The sequence below is a fragment of the Amblyomma mixtum genome, chromosome 7 (genome assembly GCF_055824585.1).
Source record: "Amblyomma mixtum isolate Tamu chromosome 7, ASM5582458v1, whole genome shotgun sequence".
In the NCBI taxonomy this organism is placed as follows: Eukaryota; Metazoa; Arthropoda; class Arachnida; order Ixodida; family Ixodidae; genus Amblyomma; species Amblyomma mixtum.
Window position 1 is genome coordinate 8391373 of NC_143018.1, and position 20530 is coordinate 8411902.

Here is a 20530-nt window from a genome sequence, read left to right on the forward strand (position 1 = left end):
GCAACTCTAAACAACCCTCATTTGGTTTCAGACGGCTAGGAAACCCTGTGTTTTTTAAAAGCTTGGTTACATTTAGGTGGGACACCTGGTATGCTGTGGATATGCATGCTACAAGAGTTAGCCTGATTAAATTTCACTCAAAACTGGCTTGTTTTCAAGCAACAGGTTCTTCACTAAAAGAAAAATTTGGCTAGTTGCTATTGGCTGTACAGCAGTGTTGTCTCTCTTCCTGCAGTCCTAGTCCTTTTTACGCTCAGAACGTGTAAGGTTCTTGGCAATGTTGAAAAGCCTAATGCAGTAACTAGAGCAGGAAATCCTGCCAGTAAAATGCTTACTCAACACAGAATGCGTGGCTTAGTCAAAAGCCCATGCGCATCTGCGGACACAAAAGAGGAAGCACTCGCCATTATCGACATTGGCCATGCGGTGGAGGAGGGGCATCCACACGAGGCACTCAGGACCCCCGTCACTGGTCAGCACAGACAGGAACTCATTGAGCGTCACTCGGGCCTGCAAATTGAGAGGCAGGCCTTAGTTGGCACACTGCATGCCAAGGGGCAAATTCTTGATGGCGTGGGAGTTCTACAGAATTAAAGGTGCACTGAAGAGGAATCTGAACTCGTCTTTTTACCCCTGGAACTCGATCTACAGGTTCCGAGCATTCTTAGAAACTGCGATTTATTGCCCTGTGTGGCTGATTTTTCTAATTAAATTGAATTAACGTCCGGCTCCCGCCTTTTTTTTTCAATTCTCCCCGTACGGTGTGCGGAGTCGACCAACGCGTGGAGTGCCTTGCAGCCAGCTCCGTGGAGGCTTTGCTTTCGCTTTATTTTGTTTTTTAGGTTTCCGCGAATAAATAGTTTTATTCGCGGATAATATAGCCGCAAAATAAGCCCGCAGAAATAAAAATACGCGCGGACTATTTGCTACTACGGACTACTACGTATTACTCCGCCGATGGCAGAGCGGTAAGCTGCCGCAGGACTGGGTGAAAGGCACTCCACGCGTTGGTCGACTCCGCCCACCGTACGAGGGAGAATTAAAAAAAAAAAGGTGGGAGCCGGACGTTAATTCGATTTAATTAGGAAAATCAGCCACACAGGGCAACAAATCGAAGTTTCTAAGAATGCTGGGAACGTGTAGATCGAGTTCCCGCGGCAAAAAGACGAGTTCAGATTCCTCTTCAGTGCACCTTTAAGGCAAGACCACAGAGTTCCTTTCAGACTTCCTTTCAGTGAAAAGCACAGCCCAAGTGCAAGAACAAATTCACATGAGAATGAATAACTCGCTTGTTAGGGCCAGCTGTCACATTACAAAGCACATATGAAACGCAAATCTATGCGACAAACGAACAAAGCAGTCATTTTGATTTTTCTGGTTATTTTCTTGCTGCCTGTTGTTGCAACTCTCTGCTTCTAATGTTTTTACAAGAGAGCTTAGCGACAAACAACACAGGTGCGAAACAGCCCGGGGTCACTCAAAACCTACCTGGTGGAAGATGCTGCCTGGCAGTGATTCAGTGTAATGGAAGCTGGGCGACTCCAGCACGGAGGCAGGCAGAATAAGGGCCTCTTCCAAGAGCTGCCCAAAGCGGGACACGGGAAGCCGACCACTGCCGTCCGCCAGCAACGAGAACAGGTCTGGGCAGGCACGGCCAGCCGGCCAAGCGAGGTCACTATACCACGGCACAGTGCAGCACAACTTTGTCGGCATCCATAGGTGCGTCAGTCTACAAGCCCACTGTTAGAGAACGTGGCCCCCACCATAGCTGGTTGCGCTCACAGAAAACTACAAAGTGAGCTGCTCAAATATACTAACATGAGAGGCCGGCAGTGTATTTTCACAGGATCCTGAATTCAATGAATACTTCACGCATTCGGTTCATCGCTGTGCTCTTTCTCTCCATCGACCCTACCACACTGTTAATATATGCCCGCACCTTTGCATGTACAGCCTTCCGAATTTTTATTATCGCACAAGTGTTGACTGCCCGGTGCAGCGGCGCTGAGAGCAACACATAAATTAGGGGAGGGAACGAGCACGCGCACTGATCATGCTGCTGTAGCGACTGTCGGCTACTTGGCTGTTCTGCTTCGTGTGAAGCAACCTCCGCCAAGAAAGTTTTATGGCCAAGTTCTGAGAGCTCGTATTCCATGTTCTATCCACTGTGTATTTGTAGCTCTGGATTACTGCAAATTGCATTAAAGTTCAAAGCACAACGCAGGCCACAACTGCATTTGTGGGCAGCATCGCAAAAGCATTTGTTTTCACTAAAATGTGCCAATATCGAGGGTCCTCTACAATTAGTTTTTCGTAACGATTGCAACTGGTTTCTTGGGCATGCTAGGCTGTTTATCGCAAATGCCAGGCAGATGTCACCCGCACCATATGGAATGCAGAAAACAAAAAGATTACAGCTTCTTGGAGCTCCATTGCTTAACAGCCGATGATGGGCAGGGGTTGCTTCACACTAATCAAAACAGCCGAGCAGACGACGCTCACTCCAGCAGCAGGAATTGTGGGCATGCGCTTGCCCTCGCATGCTTTCTCCTCTCCTTCGTCTTCCGGCACAGCACCACTGGTCAGTACACATTCTCACGATATTATTAAAGACCCGGAAGGCTGTACACGCTTTCTCCCTAATTTCTGTAATCAAGCTACAGCGGTGCCAATTGCAGAAACTTTGAAATGGCACAATTAAAAACTATCATCAAGAAAAGCCTGTATGCTGGCTTCTCAGAATGGTTGAACGAGGTAGGCACACTGCTGGGTCTCACCACAAGAACACGCAAAATAAAGAAAGCAAAGGTACCAATGCCAATGGCTCCCCACACAAACACCAGGCATGCAAGACATCTCATGGAAGTTAGCTAGGTGATCAAGAATTGGAGATGACACTTAAGCTCCACCATAAAGGTATGACGTGATAGTGCAACCGGTTAATTCCCATATATGCAGAAGGTCGTTCTCTACTTTAAATTCACAGATCCCTGGGAGTTCTCATACCCCTCTTGGTGCAGTGGTTAAAGGGGCTCTGAAAGGGGCTCTAAGAAAGTTGCGGTATGCCTGGGATGTTAAAGCACCCCGCTTCACGAATATTGCCCAGCAAGAATTTTTTTTAACGCACTTTGTAAAAACTGAGTTATCTGTAGTCAAAATTTGAATCTTAGCATCTCTGCGCGTTTCCCTTTTCTCTCGTCACTTTTTGCATGCTGGAAGGTTGGCGCTCCTCCCCCGGCCCCACCTCCGGGGGCGGAGCTTCCTGACCTGCCTCAGCTGCACGGTTTACTAGCTGCAGCCATGGTACCTGCCTGACATCTAAAAAAAATCTAACCAATAGCCATCTTTCAACTTGTAAACGCAGGCGTTAGTGACAGAGGAGGGTTTTGGCATGAAAAAATCACCAGGAAGGGCTCGCCAACGTTTGCACATGATTGTGGGCTCTCTGCTGCATGCAGAAGTGTATTATTTGGTTCAGGTGTTCATGACAACAAGATGCAGTGACCTAGCGAGTTCATGTGCTCTCCTCGGAAGGTGTGTCAGAGCCCCTTTAAATGGTGTGCCACTGCCCTGCAATGGCAGGTGCTCCCAGAGGTGGGCGGGTTGCTCTTCCGGAGCAGCCAATCATTAACTACCACATGCCACTGTGGCCAGTTCACTCACTATCCGGTGGGCAGGTTGTGATGACACCACAAGGTCATGTGACCTAGGTGGCCCATCTGCCTCCTAGGTTGCTCTCTGGGCACCACCTGCCAGAGCCATGCCCGTGATTTTTAACTCACAATGCCGACACCGGATGGGTACCAGAGAAAGTGAAGGGTTACGGAAAACCAAATGCATGTCCGTAAAATATGTCCATACACCATGGGCCTATTTTACGGACTAAATGTGTGTCCGTAGGGTTACGGAAAACCAAATGCATGTCCGTAAAATATGTCCATACACCATGGGCCTATTTTACGGACTAAATGCGTGTCCGTAAAATATGTCCGTATACGGGAAGCAGCTGTCCCACTCACAGCGCAGCTTGTCCAGCAGCTTGCCCGCACACAGGATGGCCAGAGCCACCTTGAGGGAGAGCACTCGCAGGCAGCCCTGCTGCTCCCTGCAACACACCAGGGCAGAGGAGGGAGACTCACTGCAACTCACCTTGCAAAACAGGGGCACTCTTCCACACAGTTTATTTATTCTCATTACGGTGCATGCAACCAGTAAGCCATAGAAACTGTGATGAAGCCCCAATGCAGAAAAAATGAGCCCCGATCATACAAATTCAATGTGTAACTAAACATAGCACTCTTTCCAGAGCCATGACTCATTGATTGGTTTGCTTTGGTTTATGGTGTTTAATGTCCCAAAGCGACTCAGGCTATGAGAGACACCGTAGTGAAGGGCTCCCAGAATTTCGATTACCTGGGGTTCTTTAACGTTCGATGTGAATGCTCTTTCGATGTCAATGCACGTTAAAGAATCTCAGGTAGTCAAAATTTTCTGAGCCCTTCACTACGACGTCTCTCATAGCCTGAGTCGCTTTAGGACATTAAACACCATAAATCAAACCAAACCAATCAATGCGTCATGGCTCTCATTAGGATGGTATGTTTAGTTAGACAAAAGACTTCTATTAAACGAACTTATCCCAGCTTATTTCAAAGCAGCGACAGTTTATTAGTAAGAAATGCACAGAGATCGATTAGTGAAAAATTGTTGCCAATGCCAGTGCATTTTCCAGCACTTCCGTAATTCAACAAAATAGGGTGATGCCACACAAAGTTTATAGTTCCTTCAGAATACAGTGACCAGGACTGAACAGCGGCCATTACTTTTTACTACCTAATAAATTAGTGAAATTTTACTGTAGCTAATTTGAAAGCGCCAACAAGCTAGGAGCAACTGTTGAGTGCACGTTGATAAGGCGCTCCTTTTCATATCGCTTTGTTCTAGTGACCTCACTTCACTTCATATGCAAGTCACTGCAGTATCTGCGTCATCTCTGCCTTGGCGCCGCGAGATGATGGCCCATCCCAGGCAGTACTGACGGGTCGTAGCTGGCCAGCAGCCAGTTGAGCAGCAGGCTGACACAGTGGGGCAGGTCCAGCTGCTGGCTCGGGGGAAGGCGCTTGTTGAGCTGGTAGTAGAGCGAGCCCAGGAGGGCGCGCACCCGCGTCACCCCGAGCGGCGCCTGGGCATCCATGGCATTGAGCGCATTCTCCCGGAAGGCCTCGATCAAGTTCCATAAGTCCACTAAATGCACTGCACGGGAGACCCCAACATGACAAACACACTCATGTTAATCACGGAGCATGCGCCAGACTCGAGTTTTCCTTCAAAAGATAGCGCACTCATCAATTTCTGCAATATTCGCCGTTCTGAGAAGATAGGTTAAAAGGGGGATGAGGGTTTTGAAAACTTATTTTTATTTTTCGACATAACTTGTTGAAACTTACCACACAGGTGTATCATAGAATGCTGATTTCAAATATGCATTTAGATTTCAAATATCTCACCTGGAAGAAAATTTATCGCAAAATAACATTCAAATTAGGTAATTTCTTACGGGCCTTTAGAGTAATTTATCAGTTAAAGAATGATTTTTTAAGAATAAGAAGACATTTGCAAAGGCCCAAAGCACATCCTAAAGCTTTCTTTTTTTCTTTAAACATGATATATGAGCAATTAGGCCAAGTGTGGGCTAATTACTGCCACGTCATTTTTTCTTTCCAACTTTGTTGTTTATTTATGATCAACAAAATTAGTTTGTAGACATTCTGTTAGCTTTAGGATGTGCTTTGGGCCTTCGCAAATGTCTGCTTATTCTTTAAAAATGTTTATTTAACTGATAAATTACTAAAAAGGCCCGTAAGAAATTACCTAATTAGGATATTTTATTTTGCCATATATTTCCTTCCAGGTGAGATATTTGAAATCTAAATGCATATTCGAAATCAGCATTCAATGATACACCCAGGTGCGAAGTTTCAGAAAGATATGTTAAAAAAATAAAAAAAAAGTTTTCAAGACCCTCATCCCCCTTAACACATGACCCCCTAAAGGCCAGCACGTGTCACAAAAAAACGATGCAAAATAGTGCCTGAGTTTTAGGGCTCTAAATTATCTCCTTTCCTCCGTAGGCAGTCCCAAATTTGAAGGGTACAGGCACTCACCAGAAGTGGTACCGCCACCTGTTGCAACCAATTTGAACCATGAAACAGTTCCACGCGCTTAGTTTGCCGCTGCGGTAGCTCAGTGGTTATGGTGCTCGGCTGCTGACCCAAAAGACGCGGGCTCGATCCCGGCCGCGGCGGTTGAATTTCTTTGGAGGAGAAATTCTAGAGGCCCGTGTACTGTGCGACGTCAGCGCACGTTAAAGAACCCCAGGTGGTCGAAATTTCCGGAGCCCTTCACTACGGCATCTCTCATAGCCTTAGTCGCTCTGGAACGTTAAACCCCATAAACCAACCAACCAACACGCTTAGTTCACCAAAAGTTCAAGAAGGGGTTGGGCCGGTAAAGAACTGAGCTCATCTGAGGCCTTTAAGTGGTTAACTCCATAGTGATTTCATGCATTTCAGGCACGAGCTATGTTTACTTGGTGTGACATTACGATCAGCTCCAGTCCATACTGACTGAAAAGCCAGCACCATCCAAGACTGAGCCGAACCCTCAGACTAAGTCTGCATTTGAAGAATTTAAAATAACATGGCACAGACCTGGGTCCTTTGGTAACCTGTTTCATTGCAGGCCGAAGCCCACGAATGGGGGATGACAAACAGATGAAGTGCTGTATCCTGTCCACTTCATCCGTCTGTTGCCCCCCAAATCAATATTTTCGTCTGCAATGGAAAATTTTGATGCACTCTAGAAATGTGAATAGTGCGAACATTCAAAGCATGACATAAATCAAAACTGTGTCCGTTTTATTCATCAAGTATTCCCAGACTAGGCTACTCACACACTGCTAGCCACTTTGCTAGGACAACTTTATTGTGAGTAGATGCACCTAGGGAGGCATACGAAAACTAGAGGTAAATATAGCAAAAGAACTTCCACACCCAAGTAATAAGACAGTACTCACTCGTTAGAATGAGTAAAGAGCTATTACTATTGTGCAATTACTCCATTATTCCAAATATACTCCACCTTGGGGGCGATTCCCATAACAGCGGACTGACCCCATTCCCACTTCGAGTTGTTAATCATTTCACTCTTGCCCTACCACCTGTTAGCCGTCATGGTTAGCTTAGCTGGTAGAGCGACTGACTGCCTGGACAGGCGACTGTCCTGGGTTATCCTGGAACCAGAATGAATTTTTCCGAGAAAGCTGTATAGCCTTCCTTTTTAGTCGTACAGCTATGCTTGGGCAGATACTAATGAATAATTACTCCATTATTACGCACGTACTTCAGCTTAGAGAATTATCCTAAAAACATTGGAGCAGCTGCGGCGGCTTGGTGGTTGTGGCGCTCAGCTGCTGACCCGAAAGACGCCAGTTCGATTACGGCCATGGCAGTCACATTTCGATGGAGGTGAAATGCCAGAGGCTCATGTGCTATGCCGTGTCGATAAAGAACCCCAGGCTGTAGAAATTATCCAGAGCCCTTCACTACAGCTTCCCTCATAGCATAGTCGCTTTGGGATGTTAAAACCCAAAAAACCAAAACCTAAAAACATTGGACCTCCACACCATCCTTTAAAAATAAATGTGCCCATCGCATGTGCTTGCCAAATGAGATGAAGCCAGTGTCTTACATTGACATCGCTTCTGGATGAAGCGAAGCTTGCAGGCCGTCCGGTAGGAGGAAAACCGGATCACATCAAAGTTCTGGTTCTCTGCACACATAAGACCCAGTACTGTTAAAAACTATAGGGACACTTAAGTCACTTTAGAAGTGAAATTCGATAGCACTAGATTTCACATTTGTCACAGCTTCTGTTGCAACTCTCTGAGTCCGTGTGCATTATCAGTTTCTTTGCAACTATCGGTCCATCAACTGCTGTAGTAGGACTCCTAGCTTCAGTAGCAGGTATCGACTATGCTGTGACGGTGCCAATATTTGCTCATATCACTTTTTTCAGATTTTTTATTTAGATTCTCAATCCAGGTTGCTGCCTAGAAACTAGGTTGCTCGCAACCCAGTGGGCAGGTTGCAATGACATCACAAAGTCACATGATCTCTCTCAGCCAATCAGGGTGGCCCATCAAGGCCGGCTGTGATGGCATCAAAAGGTCACATGACCTCTCTTGACCAATCAGTCAATTTTGTGACACCGGACATTGGTGGGGTTTTGGTGTGACGACCCTCTAGTGCTATCGCATTAATAAATGCCAGCAAATGGATTTATATGCAGACTGAAAAGCAAAAGCAATGTACCCTGAAAATGTGTAAAGCACCACGCTAGACAAGTGGTACACTGCCATTTACAGAACTTGGTACACGCTATGGCACTACGACGTTTGAGTGAATTCGTGATGTTCTCACAGTGATAATACTGCAACATTTCAGCAAGAGAAAAAAATCAACTAGTTATAGCATTTCACTGCGCTTTTTGTGTGCCTTGTGAAATGCACATTTTTTCAACCACTTTTCATACCATGAATGGTTGCAATGTGAATGTTCTTTCACGAATTTCAACTAGTCAAACTTAAGCCATGTTTTAGCAGCCACAAACACCCACCCTAAAGAACAGCACCCTACATCACTTATTCATGCCTTCATTTATCTACATATCCCACACTCTTCCTCACTTACTCACACAAAGATACAGTGTTTTAATCCTGGTTTTAACAAATGAAGGTGCATGATGTGCCAGGTAATACATGTAATACATAACGTCAGATGCAAATTTAAAAATAGTACACAGAGAATGCACGGGATGTTTGTCCAATCTGCAGCAATATTATTCAGACAACTTTCAAGAATGTTATTACAATAGCTGGTTCAGGAGCAGATGTTGTAGATGACAACAAACTGCTGTCACTGTCGCTAACAAAACTTGTTTAGAGTGAAGAAAAACAATCTATTCGTTAGGAGCAGAGCAGGAGCTTGAGCTATCCATTTGGAGATGTTGCTGGTGCTTCCTGTTCATCCCGACTTCCAACTTGCCTCCCCGCTTGTCAGATACGCTGTGCACTCGGCGTGACCTTTGACTTCACTCAATCCCCCTCCTGGCCGGTTTGCTATGGCTGCCAAAGCCCTGGGAACAGCTGTTGGTCCTAAAATGTGTACATGATGTCAGTTTATGCTTTTCAGGTATAGGTGGCTGAGCAAATAACACATTCAACAAATGTAGAAGGGGGAGGGGGGTGTGGCATCCTGCTTACTCATTTCAGCCATGAGCAACTTCACGTCTGCCCCCGGCTCTTCGTCCGGGTACTCCATGTCAAACCCTGGTGCCGGCTCCTCTGCCAGAGTGGAGGCTATCGTCATTCGTCAGTCAACTGCAACCACTAGTCCTCCATTCCCCTGCCACCCCCGACGATCCCATGGGACTGCACAGACAAGATGACAGTGCCACATGCAAGGTCTTCTCACACTGGATACAACTTCCTAGCTAACCAAAGCAGGCAATGGTAAGGAATCAGACCTGCAAAGTCATTGAAAGAAATGCACCTGGTAAGGCTGCACACAGGGTGTATTGTGTGCATCGACATATACTTCAATGAAAACTGACACAGTGGAAAACCACAGGGGTCTTGAAGAAAACATACATGGAGTGCCTCTTGTGGTTTTGTGCTGTTCTTTGCTGAAGCATTTCTGCCAAAATCAACCAAATGCTTACATTTATTAATGCACTGGCAGTTTGAGAGAGTCTGTTCCAACGTGGTTATCAGAACGTGGTTAGCATTTAATTCTGCAGCAAAGAGCAAGCTATGGGCATTGGTCTGCACCATCGAATGTGTGCACACGTTGGTGGAAACATAAAAAAAAAGTAAGATAATAAATCAATCTTCAATCTTAGAAACTTAATGAGAGGACAAATGAGCAGAAAGCGTGTGCTGCATGATAAGGGAGAATAATTTGGAGCCTTTGTATGCTCCACGGTCACTGAAGAGTATACCTCTGTCAATTGTGTTCGCTAGTGAAAGCAAATTGGTTGTATTTCTGGGGTATTTTGTATCAAAATAAAAACCTTCTTCAACCAGTTTAGTCTTCCACAGCATCAACATAACCCACATTTCTGTACAACAGTTAAAGCCACAGATTTAATTGCTTTGAAGTGTGCATGCCAAGGTATTTATGCTCCAACACCACAACTTCAGCTGCCTGCTTCAGCTTCACGATTTTTTTTTTCTACACATTGTTTGTTGCACATTTCTCCAAACAACTGAAATCTCTGCGCAGACATCACAGCTACTTCACAGAATCAAATACAGCTGCACTTTTTGAACAGGTAAGCACGTCGAACATCTGTGCATAGTAAGCATGCTTAATAGCACTAGCTTTCGTTTTCGGTCTTCCACAGCATGCAGCTAGGATGCTCATCACAACCCTGAAATACATACAAGAAATTATGCCCGGCCTGAACCTATGCCACTTTTGCAGAAACGCTTTAAAGTTACGACATGGCTAGTTGCTGCAACAAGCTGGTTGCCACAGCAACTAGAAACCACAGTGCGAGCAATGTGCACGCGGTTTTTTACTACCACGCAAAAACAGACGATGCGGGCGCACGATTTCGTTTCACGATCGCCCAGTAAAGAGCAGCCAACCATATGGGCGTACCCCAAGCCATCAACGGCGCGTGCGTCGGAACAGCAGCACTGACTGCTTACGAACTTAAACGAGCTTCGACCGACGAAGAATCGCAGGTTGTTTGCAAGCCTGCGCTCAGTACACGCACGCCCGTGTCAAGCAAGTAGGAAACCGAAACTGCGAGTCACACATCCACAAGCGCACATCTTTTTTCGGAAAAGATCGTGGTAACGCAAGGCGTGCACTGTTCGCAACACGGTGCTGCGACTGGCCGTCCTATTAGTTCAGTAGCGTGGCTTTTTGGGCTTGTTGGTACATAGTTTCAATATACTGTAGCGCAGCAAAACACGAGGACACAAGAGCTTTGAGCTATTAGAGCTTTGAGGCATGCATGATCAAACACGAAGCCATCGCTTAACCGATCGCTAGATGTTAAAAATATCACACGCGAAACGAAACAACACTTCTTGTACTTCCTTCTCGTATTTTTTTTTTTCGTTCCCGAACGCGCGCACGTTTGTCGCTTGGTTTTTTTGACACGCCAGCCGCGTCGTTCGCTTTCCGAGCGCAATCACTGCATCCGCAATCAGTCGCTGCCAGAGCGGAGAGAGCCGCGTTGGCTGCTCGAGATTTGCTGCCAAATGGGTTTCGGACGAGCTTTGATGCAGAGCCAGTATCGCAAATAGCTTCCGCAGTTGCTGGCTAAGCGTCCCGCTACGCCGCTACGGCGTCACTGCCACGCCCAACGAGCAGCGATGCGCATTTTGAGAACTTTCTTCTGAGTCTCTGGTACGCGGGCCCCGTTACAACATAGACGCCAGCGGCCGCGGCGAGTAGGTGCGGCAGCAGCACCGCACGAGAATTGCGCGCGCAATACGGCGAGCCGTTGCGCGTGGTACTTACAGAAAGGGTACAAAAGCTTTATCCATGCATCGATGTGTCTAAGTTTGGGCGCATTAAAGTTCTGGCGAGATTTTTTTCTTGGTTCTAAGCTATAAAACTAACGTCAAACTTGCTTCGAGCACGCCATCTTGGCGTTGCGCCGAAATGCTAGAAATACAAACAACAGGCACGAAGCTAAAGCAATGCCACTTGGCAGGATGTTAATTCTTGACACATGCACATAGCAACTCGGTGGTATCAATCTGTTATATTTCATAAAGCTTGAAAATTTCGTTCTAACGTTCTGACATTATTAAACATTTTTGCTGCAATCAAAACATTAGTTACCAAGTTTGACGCTAGTCTGCGCTGTATGTTGTTTTAATTCAAGCATTTATACTACAAGCTATTTGTCTACGCTAAAAGACCTCAACCTCATAGACAAATGACAACGCTACGAAGGAAGAAAAAGTTGCGTTATGGCGGTATTAACGTGATATAACTTTTCAGTGCACAATCACCGTGGCCTTGTGAAAGTTTTAGCTTTAGACGCAAGTGGACCAAGTGTGAACGGCGTGAGTGGTTTTGTAGCAGTAGCGAGCTGTGAGTGATTGTTCTGGTGTGTGGAGACCTACCTTGCGAACTGCTCGTCAGTGGGCTGGGGCCTCGTCTTGGCGTCTCAGCCGGTGTAAATTAATCACACACCCGTGCCTTTATTTCATCGAAATCGCCTTCGAACATGAAGGAGGAAATTGTCTGCAGTTTAAGTACGTAAACGAAGCGCACAGTAAGCGCGTAAGAGCGCGCTGTTTTTTTACTGTGTAGTGAACTTCGTTAACTTCGTGCCTGGAGTTCCTTTTAACGCACACAAAGACAACACAGTAAAGGACGACGAAGACAGGACAGGGCTGTCTTGCTCGTGCTGTCGTGCTCGTGCTCGGAGGTCACCGTGCTCGGTTGGAGGTCACCGGATGGGTAAGATGATCGTCCCTTCTTCCGTCACGCCTCCTGTCATCCACACGAATTGATCTGGGTACAGCGCGGTATCGCCCGTTGACGACCGGGCAGGAGTGAGCTACTGCGCTGCTTGACACATAATTCAACTGACAAGGCACTCGTACCTTTCGCTGGTGAGTTCTTGTAGCACCAGCGTACTGCACACAGGCAAACCCTTTCGGTTATGTCATACGAGCTTGCGTCTCGAATCGACATCTCCTCAGCTGACTGGGATTCCTGAGATTCCCAATCTACAGAACACGCTCAGTTTTTTCGCAGGCTGACACGTAGCGAAAAGGCCCGCAGGCGAGATCAAACGAAGTAGAAAGTCAGAGAGCCCGTTGTTTCGGCTAGCAGACGGCTCCTTGAGCTCTGGGGCCGTCGATGGCGGCGGGTCGGGCATCTTCGCGGAGTTGCCTCGGTTCGAAAGAACCCCGACCGTTCGCTTTTCCGGGTTGCCGGAGCCATTGGTCTGCGCTGGGCAACGTTAGCTTTTTTAGCCCGAGCTTTTTTTTTTTTTTTTACCCGGGCTTCGCGCTCCTATAAGCCCGCGGTGCGCAGCCGTCGTCCGCGCTGTTGGCCACCGCCGGGTCGATACACACGGACGAAGCTGGCAGAGCCCGGAGCCGCATAGAAGACCGCATCGCGCTGTGCTGCCGGCCGGGGGAGCTGACCTTTTAAGGGGTCCCCGCAACACCGAGCTGGTGGCCGTCTGCTGACTTTGCCTCCCCCCGCCCCCCAGTCGTGCCTTAGCTCCAGAGCGGCATCGTCGTCGTCTCAGTGGATCGCTATGCTCACCCCTGTCCGCAGATGCATCACTTTTCGATCGGGACGAGGCGACGAGAACGCCGTCGGCGAGGCTTCGCCGCCGCTCTGCGTGTTTGCGTCCTTACGTGCCGTCTGGAGTTTCGGCCGACTCCTCGGTTGAGCGGCAGCGGCTTACATGCGGCCCGCGCGTCGTCCTAGTCCGTAGTCGCGGCGTGTCTGCGGGCGCTGCCGACAGCCATGTAGGCTCGTAGCTTTTTCCATTGGTGCACAACCCCAGGTAGGAAAAAAAAAAGGGCAGCTCGAGAGAGACGTTTCCTTTCCCCAGCGGCACGGCACAGCACGCGACGCCTCCGCACCATAGGCTGTCCTTAATAACCCCTCCTCGAGAAACACTGTTGACGGTCCCGCATGGTAGAGGTACTACATAGGCGCCGCGTCCTCCCTCCTTAACGACCGCTTCACTGCTAAGCTGCTGTACTCGAAGCAGCATGTCGTTCTTGACTCCGAGTTTGCGTTGGTGCATGGAAAGCCAGTGGGTTGGCTCCATCCTCAAGCAGTGCGAGCAACACGACTGTGAGTGTGCCATGTCTTGATTCCAGGCAGTGCTTTTGGTGTACGTTGTCACAAACCTATGCCAGCTCCGACACATGTGTGTAGATGAAAACAAGCAGTTTAGTCTCGTGCCAGGGAACGTACCCAAACTAGCCTGTGCAGTGCTGTGCTTTGTTACTGAGGCATATAAACTGCGGTTTTTTTTTCGTGCTGGTCAGGAGCTGAAGGTACAAGAGGGGTAGTTGCAGTCTTGTAGGCATTTCACGCACTATTCAGTGGATTTGATGCATTGTGGTGTCTTCTCTGTTTTCATACTCATTCTTATTGTAAAAGTCATTTGCTCGCAAATTTATATTTCTGAATACGAAACACAAAACTTAGACACGTAGATATTTGTAGCGCTCTTGGACGTTAATTTATTTGCTAGGCTATCATTAGTAATGCAACAGAACCTCTGTGGACTTATATAAGCACAGGGATCGGGAGGTAAGAAGGAATCTTAACGTTACGGAAAAGCTCAGTGATCTGATAAAAATAGGGCCATCAACTGGGACGTGTGTGCAGAGTATTGCAACAAAAAAAATGCTTCAGGCAAACCGTAATTCAAATACAGGTAAATTGTGTCCAGGTGGAACATTTCTTGCTTCCAGCTAGAAAATTTCCTCTTCCAGCTGCCTCCAGCTGGAATTAATGCTGCTCTATTTTCACGTGGACTTAGTAAAGGGGTTTTACCCTCTGTTGTCTTTGTAAGAACCTCTTCATAGAACAGGGTACAGGTCTGGCTGGTCAACTCTCTGCAGGTACCACTGGAGTGAAACAACACTGCGTGAGAGCCTTCTTGCTCTTCACTGCCACCATTCCCTGCTTTTACAAGGCTGGGTGCCCCCATTTTGAGCATAAATATTGTATCTGCGAACTGAACAAGTTAACGCAATAAAAAGACAGGACGAAGACAGATGGACATGGAGCGATCACAGGCACCTGTGATTCTGCAATTGTTCTGTGTCTGTCTGCCTTTATCCTGTCATTTTATTGCACTATGTTGTTTTAAACATGAACGACCAACTTGCTCAGCAGAATGCTTTGCATTATTTTCTCGGAAGCCACGTCACATAAAAAAGGAAAGTGTATAATTAGTAGCAATAATGTCTCATGGTCATGACAATATCTTGTCCACACTGTCGTGCAAACGTGCAGAGCCATATTTGTTAGTTATTATTTTGAAAGGCTGTTTCTGAAGTGGCTCTTCCTAAAACCTGCTGTGAAAGATGCAGTATGGGTGCTCAGTGGTAAAATAATCACCTGGATTCAGGCAATTAGTTGAAGAATGTCTGGCATATCCTTCCTGGACGTTATTTTAATCTCAATTAGTTAGTGACAGAGGCTGTGGGCTGCAGAGATGCTTTTTCAGATATGTGCCCACTTGGCTCTTTTACATTCTGCTGTTGCTGAGCTTTCGTGTCCCTTTCAGGTTGCTGTGGTTGTTGTGCGGCATTGCGGCCCCGCTACAAACGTTTGGTGGACAATATCTTTCCTGCCAACCCTGAAGTGAGTTTGGCCTTGCACTTTCGCCTTGCACTTTCGCCTTGCACTTTCGCCTTGCACTTTCGCCTTGCCTTGCATTTTTTGCCTTTTGAACCCCCCTTTGCGCATTTCAGGATGGGCTGGTGCGCAACAACATGGAGAAGCTCACCTTCTATGCGCTCTCGTCACCCGAGAAGCTGGACCGTATCGGCGAGTACCTGGCCCTCAGGGTGTCGCGGGACATCTCGCGCCACCGGCTCAAGTACGTGGAGATCTCCATGGAGGCCATGGACCAGCTGCTGGTGGCGTGCCATGCCCAGAGCCTCAACCTGTTCGTCGAGAGTTTCCTCAAGATGGTGCAACGGCTCCTGGAGTGCCAGAACCCAGATCTCCAGCTGCTCGCCACCCAGTCGGTGGGTCCCGACCACTTGCCGTGTTTTGTTCGCAAAAAATGACTGCAGGACAAGGTGATGGAGCAGAGACAAGGATGAGCGCTGAACTTGAAACAATTTTAGTGAGCGGTCCGCTGGTATATATCTGCTATCCAAAGCAAAGGAATCACGTGCACATGCGCACAAAGGTCAGCTCTTTACCAGAGAAGACAGCTGAAGCAGCCGTGCTCACGCAATCCTTCTCAGGTCTAGTGATCTGATTCGGATGTGACAGTTTCACACGCGACACATTCTCTGCTTTTTTTAATGGCAACTGTGTTCTGAAAGTCCAGGGTGCATTTTCGTGCATCAGGACAGGTCAGACTGTGATTAGCCAGAAAGCCATCATAGTCTTCCCAACTTCATGTGTCATTTCAAAATGTTAGCATGCTCTCTTTGTTTACAAACTTGTTTTGGTAGCATGCCTTCCATTGCTGAGCTTTAGGACACTACTCGCATTGTTTGACAGATTCATTTTAGTTGAACGGAATTTATGGACTCTCATGTGTTGCAATTTTGACAGGCATAAGAGCTTCTCAAGCTCTTGTTTGAGATTCATTCAAGATTCAAGAAAAGCAGCATTTGCAGAGTTCTATATTTTCATGCGAATGAGTATCATAAAGACATAAACTGCTAATGCCACAAAGCTAGATGTGAATGACTGCACTCTTTTCTTTTTTGAGAAACCTCACAGCGCAGTTAATGATTCAGGCTTGAACAATTATCATTGACCGAAATTATATGAAAAGGGCACCTCTAATCAACCTAATATTTTGTTGTGTGTACCCTTGTTCTGGAGCTTTTTGAAAAGAAGTGCAGCCTTTCATTCTTTTTTTTTCTCTCTTCCCTACACGTGTGCAGTTTGTACGTTTTGCCAACATAGAAGAGGACACACCATCGTATCACCGACGCTACGACTTCTTTGTGTCCAAGTTCTCCTCCCTCTGTCATGACAACAACCCGGATGCTGAGCTGAGAAAACAGTGAGCTGGTTCTACATCTCTGCTGCCTACCTCCGGTCTGCTGTTGGTTGCCCTGTGCGCTTTGTGCAGGGAAGGAAGCAAAGGAACTGTTAGAAAGAGCAGAAATACCATTTTAAGAACTGTCTTCACTAATGCAGTCTAGAAAAATGGTGTTTTTCTTTTAGTCTACATGCCTGAAATGCCTAACAAACCCTTCTTGTTTGCACGGAGGAAAGAAAGGCCTGAAGGAAGTGCTGCATCATAATTTTAAAGCCTAGTCATCAGAAAAAACTTTAGAACGATTTGCTAAGTTAAAATAAATGTGAGAAAGGTGAGCTAGTACAATCGCACTTTTTGTTGGCACACTATACGAGCTACATCCCATGCATAATGTGGTTTTCCACACTCTGCTGCAATCCGGAGCCCTTCACTGCAGTGTCCCTCATATCCTGGGTTGCTTTGGGACGTTAAACCCCCATAAACCAAACAAATGAGGCTGCATCTGCTGAGCTGTCATTCGAGGGGAGTGTGTTATGAGGCTGTGGTCCGGTTGGCTGTGCTTTGGGCAGAGTTGGTCTGGGCAGTGTGTAGAAATAATGAAGGAAGCTGCTTGGGATGGCCAATCTAGCTCCTTGAAAGTATACTTTCTTACTCTTCATGTTTGTTCGTTTTGTTGATTGACATCATGTTAGGGAAGCAGCATCTTTTCACCTTCAATGCATTCTCTTGCATTTGTGGTGTTTATGCTTGTGGCATGCACTGCTCGGGTCTTGTGCTTATCTTTTTTCATCAAGCTTCGTTACGATTTGACATTTGTTTGAGGGAATTGAAAAGGAGCATTACTCTGTTAAGGTTAAGAGATTAGAAGCATTCTTTGCATTCCTGCCCTCCACTTCTTTGTGCCATTTGTGTTCTCAGTTGGTATGATCACATTTTTATGCTGAAAAACTGGTAAGAACATTGATTAAATTAAAATCAAATGTTTTTCAGTTCCTAACGGGGCCTCTTACACGTTATTATTTTTACTCAACTAAGCATGTTTTATGAATGTTCTTTGTGACCCTAGCAATGGAGGGCAAGCGTTTTCCATGCACGGTTTAGACGAAGCACAGAAGTGAAGCATTATTTTCCAATTGGAGTTGCAGCAGCCACCAGTCTCATGGCCAATTGGGGCATATTGCCCTCATTGAAGTGTCGACTGCCTTCATAATTTTTAGAGTACAACCATCTGCTTCATATAGACTGGGAGGGCTCTTGATGGAATCACTGCTCAACTCTGTAGGTATTGCAAAGAGCGTATGAATTCTGAGCATCACTTGTCCTTGTTGTCACCTGAAAGCAGTTTGTCGGCACTCTCATTATTCTAGGGGCTTAGGGACTGTCTAGGATCCTAGGGACCTAGGGATCTTCTTGGTTCCTAGAAACCCAAGACCTTTTGTTTTCTGCTTCTCCCATGACATGTGAGTCTCTGCGTGCATGCAGGCTACGCCTGGCGGGACTACGGGGTCTGCAGGGAGTGGTGCGGAAGACGGTCAGTGACGACCTCCAGGTGAACATCTGGGACGAAACCCACATGGAGAAGATTGTGCCTTCCCTGCTGTTCAACATGCAGGATGCCAAGTGAGTTGTTCTGCGCGATTCTTATAGCTGCACTTACAAAGGCAGCATGAGGCATTTGAGTGATGCATCGATTCAGCTGTACACGCTTCTCTACGAGATACATTTCTGTGACGGTGTGCTAAGACCTGAATGTCAAGGCTAGGCACCTAATATTTGGTCTTTCTCTCTTCTGTTTCCTGTTTTTCAAATGCAATAAACCTATTCCTGTTGCTCTGTCTTCTAATCCGAGCACCAAGCACCTGTGAAAGACCCGTTTGTGGCCAACGACTGTTCAGTAACGCTAATTCTACCTTACCCGTTACGAACGGCACAATCTTTCTCTTCATTTCCTTGCAGCTTAGCGAAGGGAGGCACTCCGTCCGTTCATTCACAGCAAGAAAGTGGGGAAGGCGGCACTGCCCAGACAAGGTTTTGTTTGCTCTCATTGCATTCTGTCTCTTGAGTGCCACCGACCATAACGCTGCGTCAGGAGTGGGGAGGGACACGGGAGCAGGGGGTGCTGCCTTTTCATTTCAAAGTCTGTGTGTTGTGGGCTCGGTTCTTATGCTTTGCAATGTTGTCTGGCAGTGCGCGGGCTTCGGAGACGCCAGACAGTCCTCAGGTGGAGACACCCGTCACCTTGGCCGAGAACTGCTTCCGAGAGGTCATGGGGCGAGCCACGTATGGCCATATCGCATCCGTCATCAAGCCAGTTCTAAAGTGAGTATCCGCCAGCACATCTGGAGAAGTTTGAAATTCAACAGTTTGGAACATTTCTCGTTGGTGCGAACACTGTCTTGATGTCAGTGAAGGCTAGAAATTGTGTTTCCCTAGTTGCTTGACAGTTTGGCAACTAATTTTGAATGAGCCGGCCATCATTGCTTCTCTTCAGAAGACTGGGTAGCCGTGTGTGATGTTGCACCACTTGTGAGTGTGAGGAGAGTATAACGCTCTCAGCTGCTTTCTATAATTAACTCTTGTGATGAACCTGCACATTGTTGTCATAGGTTCTTGCACAGTGTCTGTGATCATGGGCCTGCTTGCTTTGTGTGCCCAGGCACCTGGACAACCACCAGCTGTGGGTGCCCAACACCTTCTCTGTGTATACGTTCAAGATCATCATGTACTCCATACAGGCAAGTGTCGGCTCACGATTCCGCTCTTGCGTCAGAAGAGAGGGGGCATTCAGTCGCACCTCAGTCTCTATTTTTTTTTTTTTTTCTGTTTCCCAGTCAACATAAAAAGTGCCTGCCTAGTGAGCACTTCTGGAGACACCCGTGAGCGGCCATTTGGCTTCCTGTATGACAGTGTGGAACTGAATACCAAAACTGATATCTTTGAAATTTCAGCTAATTGAAATTGAATAAGTGTAATTGAATAAGTCTTTACAGTGGCAGGTCAGCTCAGTCCTAAATTGGCTGGTGTGTCTTATGCAAGGAACCCAAGGCTGTCTATGTTGTTTGAAACACTTTATAACGCAATACACACTACGTAAGAAAAAGAAGAGGCGGTACCTTTGGCCGCTTAAAATTTCGGCTGCTGCATAGTTACTCTAGCTGTAAATAAGTAGTCTGAGGAAAGGGCAGAAAAGTGTTTTGGGTGGAGCGGTTTCTTTAATCACAGAGTTTCTTCTCCAACTGTATGCTTCGTGGTGTGAGTTCTTAGTGCTACAGGCATAGGCCTTTTATTCGTCATTATAGATTCCTGACAAATAACATGGTAGCTTGGATATGATTTGTCATAAGCACCTAGCTTGGTAGTAAAAGAGAATGAGACTATATCACACTTTCAGCAGGCAATTTTGGGGAAGCTACACAAGTACATAGTGTGCTCTCAAAAGCAGCTTAATTTGATGCATTTTATACTGCTCTGATGGCATCATTGAGAGGCATGATGAAAATATTGTGGAGTACAAACAAAAATAAAGATTACTCAGACCCTGTCACGATTATGAACACTGTTTTGTCAAGGTTATGACAGGTTCACCTATTGCTTTTTTTTTTCTTTCAAATGGCGAGCTGTGCTGTGTCCATTGTTTTCATCTTTCCTCTCTTTGAAATATGCTTTGGGAGAATTGCTAGAAAAAGTTGAGAGAAGCTAGGATGCAGTTTTAAATGTCCCC

The 20530-nt window shown here is 46.6% G+C and overlaps 2 protein-coding genes across 4 annotated transcripts in view; one reads left to right on the top strand and one right to left on the bottom strand.

The window, feature by feature from the left end:
* The window catches only part of LOC149334899 (dystrobrevin alpha-like), a 23129-nt gene extending 11235 nt beyond the window's left edge, over positions 1 to 11894 (bottom strand). Inside the window, exons 1-7 of one of the 2 annotated variants that reach the window (XM_089551548.1) lie at positions 11598 to 11894; positions 9323 to 9490; positions 7750 to 7830; positions 5040 to 5253; positions 4020 to 4105; positions 1489 to 1640; positions 405 to 510 (exon numbers count right to left, since the gene is read on the bottom strand). In XM_089551548.1, the coding sequence (XP_089407674.1) occupies positions 405 to 510; positions 1489 to 1640; positions 4020 to 4105; positions 5040 to 5253; positions 7750 to 7830; positions 9323 to 9428 (745 nt within the window). In that variant the 5' untranslated portion in view covers positions 9429 to 9490; positions 11598 to 11894. Of the gene's footprint in view, positions 1 to 404; positions 511 to 1488; positions 1676 to 4019; positions 4106 to 5039; positions 5254 to 7749; positions 7831 to 9322; positions 9491 to 11597 lie in introns of those variants that run through there. The other variant, XM_089551549.1, reaches the window with a different exon arrangement.
* A 96-nt stretch (positions 11895 to 11990) lies between these two features.
* stmA (Protein EFR3 homolog stmA) overlaps positions 11991 to 20530 on the top strand; it is a 30003-nt gene continuing 21463 nt past the window's right edge. The window contains exons 1-7 of one of the 2 annotated variants that reach the window (XM_089551547.1): positions 11991 to 12551; positions 15364 to 15440; positions 15551 to 15829; positions 16709 to 16830; positions 18292 to 18429; positions 18997 to 19128; positions 19466 to 19544. In XM_089551547.1, coding sequence (XP_089407673.1) covers positions 12548 to 12551; positions 15364 to 15440; positions 15551 to 15829; positions 16709 to 16830; positions 18292 to 18429; positions 18997 to 19128; positions 19466 to 19544 — 831 coding nt within the window. In that variant the 5' untranslated portion in view covers positions 11991 to 12547. Of the gene's footprint in view, positions 12552 to 13072; positions 13914 to 15363; positions 15441 to 15550; positions 15830 to 16708; positions 16831 to 18291; positions 18430 to 18996; positions 19129 to 19465; positions 19545 to 20530 lie in introns of those variants that run through there. The other variant, XM_089551546.1, reaches the window with a different exon arrangement.